Genomic DNA, 11,722 nt, shown 5'->3' with positions numbered 1-11,722 from the left:
GTTCAGTTTGCCTTCATGAGCGCTCCATGATTTGACACCAATGAGTTGAGCATGCCCGGTAACTTCTTAGAATAACCGCTGGTACAAAGTATCGCATGAACGAACTGTCTCGAATGGAATAACGTCCAAACCGTCTAAACTGAAATCGTGGCGTTTTGATTTCTGTTAATGTTTCCTTGGCACTGTTTTATTCTACTCTTTTAGACAGCAAACATTTCTAAAGAAAACCTTTTTTTGTCTTTATCAGGGAAAGAAGATAATAGGTGTCGCGTGCTCCTCAATCAATTTCCTCAGTTACGAATTGTCAAGAAAACCAGGTGACGATGGATTTCCTGTCTACAAATGCAAGTGTAATGGAACACGCCAACCAACGCGTGGAAGGATGTATTGTAGAATACATTACTGGCAATGTGAAGTTTGACAGAGTCTTTCTTATCCTACTATCTATTTAAAGTAAGAGGAAGCTACCTCTAGATTTCAACGAAGATGGCCAAATTTGGCTGGGTATTTCAGCCTAAAAGTTCATGACGAGGATTAGGAATTAGCGAAGGGAGATTCTTTGCTATGGAGACCAAAAATGTTTAGGAAATTTCATTGTCTTGATTGTGTCTTTATGCAATGGTTATGGCGGATTATGTAAAGAGTACTGAAAAAACAAGCTTGAGTGTTTTATCGGCCTTAAAACCACGAGATGCAGCCGAGTGGTTTTAGACCCGATAAAGCACGTGCTGCGATTTTTCTGAACGGCTTCAAAAACATTCCTGGGAAAGCGTGTGTCAAAAGAGTTCATAACAATAATGTTTTGTGAACGCTGGAAATTAGCATACTAGAAAAACACCGCATACTAATGAGAAGTGTTTTACCAGCTGATAAAACAACGTATACTAATAAAGAGGAGGTTTATCGTTATAAAGTCACTGCGTGATGTATTATCGACCATTTGATAGGTCAACTGCCTTATGAATTATTAATTAGTTTTTGAAGAGTATTTATCAATCGACGTGTTCTTTTATTTTGATATTTCCTGATCCTAATCGGCCTAAAGCTTAAAAAACAAAGTAACATGACTGAAAAAGCAGCGAAGTGCTCAGAAAATCGAAAGTGTCATCCTTCACCCGGATGACTTGAATTCCAAGTAGTCTGACAATCCCATTTTTCCATATTTGTGATTCACAATGGATCAAAAACGTTTTGAGGGTGCAGCTGCCTTGAGTTCATTAATGAGGTCAATTCTAACGTCTCTTTGCTCCTTTTTAATCAGACCACGGTGATCACCAGAGAGTGACCACACTCAATAAATTCAACGAGTTGAATAATGCGTATATAGAAGATAGAGTGGTTTTCAGCTGAGTGCTAAAGTGACAGATTCAAGGACCATTGAACCAATCAGAAATCGAAGCAAATAAAAAGTAAATAGACTGGTGATAGAATAGTGTATCTCGGTTTGTTTTATTATTATTACTATTATTATTATTATTATTATTATTATTATTATTATTATTATTATTATTATTTCGTTTTGAACCAACCATAGAGCATGTTCAGGCAAACGAAAAACCGCGAAATCTGACTTTTGTCGCTCAAACGAAAACCACTTTAGTGGCTGTCGATTTTATAAATTGAGCCAAATACGCTATTTAACTGTCCAACAACACTGCTATGTAATGTCACAGTTGCTCATATCATATATAATTCAAGGTTCCCTTAGTAAAAAAGCAAACACGAGCTCTTCATGAAGAGTTCACGGAAAGTAGCCATAATGTAATTCAAAGAATTTACCATGTTTCAATTTTTTTTAACTCCGTTTTTCAATATGTGTACAAATATTTCATGAAGGAGATTTAAATTTCTGTGTAGAATCCTTCTGGTTTTTGTTTTCTCATGCTAATTAGAGCTATTGTTCTTTGCTGTCCCCTGTGATTACAAAATTTGAATTTGAAAAGGAAAACGAAATGAATTCTGGTAGTTGCAGTAAAATAACGCCATCATGAAAATGGCCTATTGTATGTATATAGAGAAAAAACATTTTAAAAAGAAATAACTTTTCTTTAAAACGGGGACTATTACCAAATAGAAACATGTAACGACTTGCTCTCAGCTAAAACACAGCGGTAGATCATTTTACAGTTATGTGCTAATGACCTGGCCTGTGAGTGAAAGCGAGGCTCAAGACACTTTTTTTTATATAAAAATGATGATATTATTCTTATGCTAACTAGTTTGTATTTACAATTGGAGAGCTCTTAGTTTTGTATCAAAACATGGCAGTGGGTGACTATATGGTACCTTATCATGAATTACTTGCCCAAAACAGAATCAACTCTAACCTCGCTTCTACTCAAAGGCCAGGCCACGAAGCACACGCCTGAAAAATGGGCTATTTCATGGTTACGTCCATGGATATAAGCCATGGTTTTACAGTCGTTAAGGACTCTTTGGAGGCTCATTTTCGAGGAGGGCTTAATTATAAGAGGCAATTTTGGGTTTTAAAATTGGTTGAAGACAATAAAAACAGCTTAAAACAGACAACGGTCCCCTGTGGGTTTTATTGGTGAGAGTTTGTTATATGTTATACGAAGGATTTTCTCACATTTTGGGGATAGAACTTGCCTAAGCAATAAATATGTAAGTTGCTAATTTAAAAATGGGGAAAGGTGTTTGCAAAGCGCCTGGATAATATGTAAGGTTGTAGCATATGTAAAATTGTAATCTAACTAATGATTATTTAACTTTGCAAAGCTTAGAAATTGAAGATTGTACACATTATACTTAGAGTTAGTTGGCTAAACACACAGTTGTAGTAGAATCTAAACATTATTAAAGATGTGATATTTTAAGTTAAAAATAGAGCATGACATAATTGATCAACCTGTCAAACCAGTTCATAACCTGTTGGTAAGACTAAAATAAAGTATGACGTCATCCTATTATGACTGATCAAGACAATAGGCGGTGACGTCATCGGCGTTAATGTATGCCACCTCAGATTAATGAGAAACCACCTCAAAAAGGGGGCCTAATTGGTCCCCCCCTCACTACTCCTGTTGGTGTCAAAGGAGAACGAGGGTTCAATGGCTCCGAAGGATCCCCAGGTCCTATCGGACCATGTGGGAGTGATGAATCTCCAGGACTCTAAGGTCCTCCTGGTTCGCAGGGGCCTGGAAACTTAAGTCTCTGTCAATATAAAACGAAAACACCCAGCCGTGCAAGTGAAGGTCCAAATGCAGACAATGACGTCATAGTGAAAGAGCTGCAGGTAAAATGAACTGAACCCCGCTAACAAAGGCCATTTCCGAGTTGCTGTGAACCTCACTATGAAAGCGAATTTAAGGGCAAAACTTTTTGCATATGAATGAAAACTCGTTTTCATATTAAAACTTTAAGTTTAGCCTCGCTTTCATAATGAGGCTCCAAACAACTTGAAATGGCCTATTGAGTAAGTTTGATTTTTTAAATCACCCTAATCAACCAACAAGAGGTGCTGCTTCTCATGTAAAGAACACAATGAAAAAGTACTAACTTTCTGCATGTAGACATTAATTAAGTTATGGTGAACAAACAAAACCCTCTTATTATCATCAGTCTGGCAAGTAATTCTTAGCTTCGAAAGATCTTTCAAGATTGGGTAAAAAATACCAATGAAAAAACAACCTAAATCAAACAGAACCTCCTACATATTTAATCATACGAATAATTTTGCGCCGGCCTTATTTAAAATTAGAGTTATCAGATTTATCATCATTTTTACAAGATTTTTATACCATTAATTAGGGTGTCAAGATTATTGGAGCAGCCTGTTCATCAAATGACGCGCAGTTGAACTCCTAGTCCAGTGTTGTCAGCAAAGGAATTCGCTATTTTATCTGCCGATGCCGCGGCACAGTGAATGTCATGCCTTCTCCAGCAATGTTCTGCTCCATTCATTACTGGGAATGTCGATTAATCAGTTAGACAAGCACACTAGAGAGACAATTCTTTATGAACGGTCGAAGGCCATTACCGTATCTTAAAACATATAAAAACTTTCTGAAGTAATAATCCATAAAAGGGGAACACCTTTTCTTCGATGGCTACTTTGGAGTTTGTTTATATTTTCGACTTTAAAAATAAAATAAAAAATAAATCACTTTATTTAAAGAGACTTTTTCATACCATGGCGCATGCGTGCGTGCATAAAACGCACTTTGAAGTTGTTGGCATAACCTTTTCAAATACCGTCAGAGAGTTCAGGAAGCTGATTTCATCTGTTTGAGTCGCGTTCATCAGTTGGAAAGTTAGCTGATTTTTTTTATTTCCAAACGTTCTTTAGTAATTACAGAAACTGTTTAATGCAATATTTTTTTAAAGCTTTTGCAAAGGCAAAAAGTCAAAAAATCCCGCTACGAGTTGTATGCAAATTAGTGTCAACTGGAGTCTGCTGTGCATGTGCCCCAGCTGACATAGTCCCTTTAGTGTCGAAGTAGCTTGCATTGTAGCGCTTATTAAGGACACTATAAACCATGCAGTGAAATAAACATACAAACTGAACATAACATTTGATAAAAAATCCCAGGATAGGAGGCAAACCAGTTGGCTATTTAGAAAGTGTGGTCTTGGATTTGAAAACGAGGCTACCGTAAAACAAACCCAAGTTGTCAGAGCGGGAGTGGGTGTGTGTGGCTCTGTTGTCCAAACCCTGACTCTACTTCAGACCAATATATGTGATTTTCGGGTAGCCTTTTTCAGACATGCCCTTTAAAATTTGTACCAATTCAGTTTTAGACCAAGAGAGACCTAGCCTTAGTTGTACAAAGAGCGGATAACTCTACCCAGTGGATAAATCGCTATCCAGCGGGTAAAATGTACTCCAACCAATTAACAAATCGACGGCAGTTTTCTATGGTCTATACTCTTATAGACCACAAAATGACGTCAAAAAATATTCAAAACTCAAGTGGAACCACGAGCCGCAGGCGAGTGGTTTCACTGCCAAGTTTTGGACATTTTATGGCGTCATATAGACCATAGAAAACTGCCGTCGATTTGTTTTTTACAATAACATGGAAAAAGTACGAGCGGAATTGGCAATTTTTTTCGTTGAGAGAACGCGCGCATTGCGTCTGACGTCATTTTTATTGTCTGTACTCTTATAGACAATAGCTACGAGCCAATCAGCGCGCGGAAATTTGGACAGTCATTGTAAAATACAGTTGATCCGCTAGATAGCGATTTATCCGCTGGATAAAGTTATCCGCTCTTTGTAAGACTAGAACCAGGTTGCTTGAATCCATACCCGTTTTTGTAAAACTCATAGCAGCTTTCAGACTTTCAGATCACAAAATGGTTAAAATCTAGACCCTATTTCAGACCAAAAATAGCTCAAAAACCATACCCTTCGGCGCCGCTCATACCAGTGTATGTATAGCTTATATAGGGGAGTACACTAAGCACACTAAGTACTTTGTTGAAAATCCATTATTTTTTCCATTCTTTTCTTTTCCTTTCTTTCTCACGAAACAAAACCAACCAGGTAACGAAAAGATAATCATTGAAATTTTCCCTTCCAACTTTTTATTTCATTCTATTTCTTTTTATGCTATTTATTATTATAATTACGTTTTGTAGAGGTTTTTTTTTGGGGGGGGGACAATTTGGGGCTGAATCAACTTGACAGTGACTTGAATAACAACAACTAAAAGAGATGCGTATGATTCTCAGAACACAGTGAAAAATCTAGGGGCGGGATCCGGGGGCCCCCCCTTTCCCCCTCCCCCTTATTTTTTAAAACAAAACTGACCCCTGTGGGGCTGAGCGCCAAGAAATTTTGTTTCACAAAGAGAAGCAAGTCGAGCGTTCGCCCCTCCCCCCCCCCCCCCCCCTCCAACCTTCCCCCTACTTACCCTGTACAATAAAGGAGAATAATATACTATGAGATAATGGTGTCATTTCTTCGAATTATTCCGATGAGGGTTTTTTCCTTCTTTGTTCTCATTTACATGGCTGCGTGGAAAATTTACATGGACGTTCTCTGGGTTTTATGGCAACTTTTCACATTGTTAGTTACTGACATAGCAGGAGTCATAAAAAACACTTACAGTATTTTCACAAAAGTGATTTATTGAGGAGCTTTATGATTGACCTTTAATCTGCTTTTTCAGTATCTACCACAGCTATTAATGTTTACGTTCTCGAGTTTAGGGAGCCGTATTTGGCCATTTTTATAGCACAGACGCGCAATGCGTCTTGGACGAACTAGGGCAAACATCTGTAGTGGTCCGCTTATGAGTCTAGTAATTCGTCTAATATAAAGACGGGCATAAGATGTATTATGCCTTTAGAGAAACCATCTTCGATTCTTCGTCACGCGCGCTCTTTCAAAACGCATTAAAGCCGATAAGTCTTCAAAACGCATAATCCGAGACGCAAAGGGGACGCACTACAGACGTTTGACCAAGTTAATTCACCAAGACGGAATATGCGTCTCTAGTATAACAACGGTCATTGAAGCGCTTAGTGGCCAATCAATGCGGTTGAACTGCGCCTTACAGATGTCCTCCAAACCACCACTGTGTGGTCGATTGAGCATTTGCTGTGCAGCGGAACTTGGGATTGATTGTATGATAGCAGCCAAAGTTGTCTTCACTTGACACCGATCCAGGAGTTGGATTAAACTGACAGCCCGTGTGTGAGCTGTCAATATGCAGTGGGTAGTGTTTCGCAATCTGCCAAAAACGTGCGGTGAGATTCACGCCCACGTTTCCGCGGATGTTGATGAGTTCCACCTTCTTGCACTGGCCAACTCCAAGGAAATCCACAATATCGAAGTCCTTGAAGTTCCCACGAACGTAATCTCTGAAATCGACGCCATATTTCGGGAAGCTGCACGTTGCTCTCCATTTTGTGGAGTGATTCTGCAGCGACTTCATACGTGCCAGACTCAAGCGGTACTTATTCCAGTTCTGGGCGTCCTCGTTTACTGGAGAGTTGAACTTGAAAGGAGTAATCCTAAATGGGGAAAGGTATCGATTCTGAGTGCTCCAGGACATGACAAGGGTCCAAGCACTACCACGCTCCGACTTCAGGTCACAGTAAGCAGAGTAGCTGTTTTTTCCACCGTTGGTGTAAAGTGTGTAAATGCCACTCTTTGAGGCGCCTCGACGTAAATGATCAAGGCAGGTAGTTGGACGGAATGTTCCTCCCTAGAAAACAGAAAAGAAAAGAAAAACCGTCAACTGGTACCCGAAAATAGAGCATTGTCACAATTCATTTATATAATATATTTGAAACTGTAGGTTATACGGCGTAGTATTTAAAACAAAATTAAAATATTAAATGGTTTTAAAATCAGTGCGAAAACAATTCAAAAGGGTATACCGGTATTTCAGTTGCTTTGAGAACATATCCTAAAAAAAGATCTTTGTTTCACCAATTTACAGACCCTCTTTTACAGCCTAAATTCTCATTCACCAAAACGCAAGTACGACTACAATTCATTTGATTTGAGGAGAATTTACGGGATCATCAACGGGATTTAGCACAAGTACGTACCTCGTTTCCATTGTTTCCCCCCATGATAACTTTCACAAGAACTGTCAATCCTCGTTTGTACAGGCTGTAATTAGTTTCACGACCAGCAGCAGCAACTGCCTGAAAAAAGAGAGGAAAATTTTGTTAGCCGCTAACAGGTTACGTACTGAGTGTCGTTGCCGGAAGTATCATTTCATTTGAGTCCTGTGAATGATTTAAAAAATAATAATAATAAATACCGAATGAAAAGATATTTCACTTACCAGGAATAGAAGCATAATCATCTTCAATGCCATTGTGAATACGAATTTCACAAATCTTGTTAAGTTCAGTTGGTCACGACTGAGATTGTCAATAAATGTGAACATACACTGTGCTCTGTTTTCGTCTAGTTAAACAAAATTGATGTTAGCATTTATCGAACACGAAAAATCGGTCTACAAAACCTGTTCACCAAAACATTATGACGCAATGATTAAGTATGCACTTAATTTAGCTAGTCAAAATAAACCCCAAGTTATTAAGATTAGTGGCAAGTTATTTTAGATAATCTAAACGTTCTTGAATGCAATCGGCTTGTTCTTCCATTTTTACTTCGACGAGGTATCACCTATTCCTATTCCGGTCATAATGATATAACAGCGTTATTAAATTGTTATTCATTCCAATTTATTGAGGTCAATGGCACTATTCAAATTTTATCATCAAACCGTATGGTTGATTGAGCTCGACAGAATCCTAATCATGAACTTAATTATACTTAAAGAAATAAATTTGTAGAGAGAGAACTTTTGTGAGCAAAAATGTTTAGAAGCAAAAAAGGCATTGAATTATGCGTTGTTTAAATTCGAAAATGATAACTTAACAACATTAATCTCAATAGTTTGTCTGCCCATTAAACAATCTACTTAGACAAGCAAAAAGTGATATGAGTCAGAGAGGAGACAAAACCGATTCATAATAATAATTTTCTTTTCTCGTCGTTGGTGAAAAAATCTGGCGTAACGGTGGCGTGAGTGGAACATGCTGTGTGACTATAGAATTTTGTTCCTTGGCTAATTTAGTGTGAAGTATATCAGTGAACTCAGCCTTTTTGACAAGAGGTTGATAAGGCATTCCATCCCCTTCCCCATCAGAAGAATGGTCCCCCGCTTGATCGAGGAGACGAGTGCATTGAATTAATTTTAACAGCATAAATGCAAGTAGTAATGGTATTGAATTTAAATTAACTTCTTACACTTCAGACGTGTGTCACAAGTCTAAACGAATGATTTGTAAAACTGAAAGCGTACTTTACGCGACTGACGGCGATAGTTTCTGCTTCGTTCTTTTCTGTAATTTAGCGTCGCTTGTCCGGGCCCAATAAAAATATCCTGAATGAGTAACCAAGTTTACACTGAGACAGGGCGCGAGGATGAGCCATGCAAATGTTCCAAACAAAAATGAGGAAAGTTTGCAGTAACCTGTAATATATCAAAACTCTGAGCTAGAATACATTTATGTGTTCCGGAAATGTTAACAAATAATCGATAAGTTCTGAGAGGGAAACAAAAAATATAAACCTTTTGTGACCAATTTAAAAGGAAGGAAAGAAGGCCGTTCGCCGCATGGTTTCGTGTTGGATCAAAAACGTTGATGTCATTACAAAATGTTGCATAAAATGCACTTTGAAGTCGTTGGTACAACATTTTCAAATATTTTCGGAGAGTTCAGGAAGCTGATTTCATCTGTTTGAATCGCGTTCGTCAGTTGTAAAGTCAGCTGAATTTTTCATCTGCAAACGTTCTTTTGTAATTACAGAAACTGTTTAATGCGATACTTTTTAAAGCTTTTGCAAAGACGGAAAGACAAAAATCCCGCGACGAGTTGTATGCAAATTAGTGCCAACCGGACTCTACTGCGCATGTGCCCCAGCTGACATAGCCCTTTTAACGCCCAAGTATTTAGCCCTGTAGCGCTAATTTGGGACACTATAAATCACTGAAATAAACATACGAACTGAACATAACATTTGATAAAAATCCCAGGATAGGAGGCAAACCAGTTGGCTATTTAGAAAGCGTGGTCTTGGATTTGAAAACGAGGCTACCGTAAAACAAACCCAAGTTGTCAGAGCGGGAGTGGGTGTGTGCGGCTCTGTTGTCCAAACCCTGACTCTACTTCAGACCAATATAAGTGATTTTCGGATAGCCTTTTTCAGAAATGCCCTTTAAAATTCGTATTAATTATCAGACTTGGCCTTAGTTGTACAAAGAGCGGATAACTCTATTTATTGGATAAGTGGTTATCCAGCGGGTTATATGTACTCCAACCAATGCATTTTATCCGCTAAATAGCGACGTATCTGCTGGACAAAGTTACCCGCTCTTTGTAAGACTAGAGCCGGGTTGCTTGAATCCACACCCGTTTTTGGTAAAACTCATAGCAGCTTTCAGACTTTCAGATCACAAAATGGTTAAAATCTAGACCAAAAAAAGCTAAAAAACCACACCCTTTGGCGCCGCACATACTAGTATATAACTTATATAGGGGAGTATTCCCCCACCCCTCCCCCCCCCTCCCCTTCTGGGAGTATATCTCATGATCACAGATGCAATTTTCAGGTATTTTGGTAAACAACATATTGCATATGTTGTTCTTTTTCACACAGTTTGTTTTGTTTCTTTTTCAACATATTCGGACTACTTTTTAGACTATTTCCTCTCCACGGTTTTGTGATATCAGTTTATAATAACCCATGGAAAAGCTTAGGGAAAATACGACTTATTAGTATCGAAACGTTTTGTCTTGGATATTGTAATCGCTCTAAGTAAAACCACTAGTAGTGATTATTGCAAATTCAATTTGTTTTTATCCTTTGCAATGATAAGTCAGTACCAACATAAGCCAAGCTTTTGCAAATTATGCTAGTATTTTTTCGAGAATTTTAGTGAGGCAAAAGTACAGTCGAACCTCCCTTTGCGACCACCTCTCATTAGCGACCACTTTTCCAAAATACCAAACGTTTTCAAGTCAATTCACTATAGATGGAACCTCTCGTAAGCGACCACCTCTCATAAGCGACCACCTCTCGTAAGCGACCACTTTTAGGGTGATTGTTTAAAATTTTCAATTGTTTTTAACCTCCCGTAGGCGACCACTTGACACACAATCTGCTGTTTTTCTCACGGGCGGAAATTGCAAAATGTGTCGCTGTAACATATTGGCCCACATTATTACAGCGGACGCCGTATCTCACAGCCGGAGCTACCGGAAGTATCTTCCGAAATAGCTTAGCACTGAAACAACTGATAACATACACGTGCGCTATGGTGTACACTGAAATAAACTTTAATCAGGTTGAATCCCTAGTAGGAAAGAAACCTCTCTCTCAACCTTGTATTAGTCAAAAGAAAAATTGTGGTGATAAAGAACGACAACCGGATTAAAATAAAAAAATAAATAAATATCACTTTATTTAAGTGTCAATGCATTTAGCGCAGAGCACTAATTGGGGACAAACAAACATACACGAAAGTTGCAGCTGTTTTAAGCTTGAAATTTAACATTGCAAAAATGCTGTGTCTAAACAAAAGTTATAACTTTGGGTTTCGATAAGCACTGGCAAAAGGGTTTGGTCTCCGCAATTACCATATGTAAATTACCTGAAATTTAGACCCCCTGTGGTCTGACCTCTGGTAAGCGACCACCTCCCGTAAGCGACCACATATCCTTGACAACATGGGTGGTCGCTTACGGGAGGTTCGACTGTATTAAGTTTCACTGAAACTCGATAAACATTTTTTCAAATGAAACGCCAAGCAGCCAAGTATCAAAACCAGGATAATGAGTTCTCTTTTGTTGTGTTACATTGTATTTGGTGTATATAGCAGTAATAGATCATTGATTTGTTATAGGAGTCAGTTTACACCTCGTTAAATCAATTAATAAATAGTAAAAGCAAATAGATGTATAATGACTTATTATCCGAGCATTTTAGTGGAAAAAATGGAGCATCAAGTTGGAGCATATTAGTGGTTAATCAAAAGTATCATGTGTAAAAGCCCTATAAGACCATGCGGTTAAAGCCAAAAGGTAGGATATGAACAGCATAGCACACTAGTTAAGCAGGTTAAGTACTTTGTTGAAAATCCATTATTTTTTCCATTCTTTTCTTTCCCTTTCTTTCTCACAAACAAAACCAACCAGGTAACGAAAAGACTGAATCACTGAAATT

The 11,722-nt window shown here is 38.2% G+C and overlaps 1 protein-coding gene across 1 annotated transcript; it reads right to left on the bottom strand.

Annotated features, from left to right (window-relative positions):
• Positions 1–6,076: 6,076 nt before the first annotated feature.
• LOC146450627 (uncharacterized) lies at positions 6,077–7,907 on the bottom strand. The gene is made up of 3 exons (XM_085100195.1): positions 7,770–7,907; positions 7,528–7,626; positions 6,077–7,178 (listed from the first exon to the last, which is right to left on the bottom strand). The coding sequence occupies exons 1-3, from the start codon at positions 7,872–7,874 to the stop codon at positions 6,522–6,524; spliced, it is 861 nt and encodes a 286-aa protein (XP_084956321.1). The 5' UTR covers positions 7,875–7,907; the 3' UTR covers positions 6,077–6,521.
• Between the last annotated feature and the right edge of the window lie 3,815 nt (positions 7,908–11,722).

Source organism: Pavona decussata, unplaced genomic scaffold (genome assembly GCF_977016875.1).
Source record: "Pavona decussata unplaced genomic scaffold, jaPavDecu1.1 SCAFFOLD_438, whole genome shotgun sequence".
In the NCBI taxonomy this organism is placed as follows: Eukaryota; Metazoa; Cnidaria; class Anthozoa; order Scleractinia; family Agariciidae; genus Pavona; species Pavona decussata.
The sequence above is the reverse complement of the archived record's forward strand: the minus strand, read 5'-3'. Positions and strand labels throughout refer to the sequence as shown.

Excerpts from the sequence above, each read along its gene's own strand:
- LOC146450627 (XM_085100195.1), bottom strand. The coding sequence starts at position 7,874 with ATGTTCACATTTATTGACAATCTCAGTCGTGACCAACTGAACTTAACA. Across the intron at positions 7,627-7,769 it reads TGATTATGCTTCTATTCCTG|GCAGTTGCTGCTGCTGGTCG; the intron begins GTAAGTGAAATA and ends CTCTTTTTTCAG. Across the intron at positions 7,179-7,527 it reads GGGGAAACAATGGAAACGAG|GGAGGAACATTCCGTCCAAC; the intron begins GTACGTACTTGT and ends TCTGTTTTCTAG.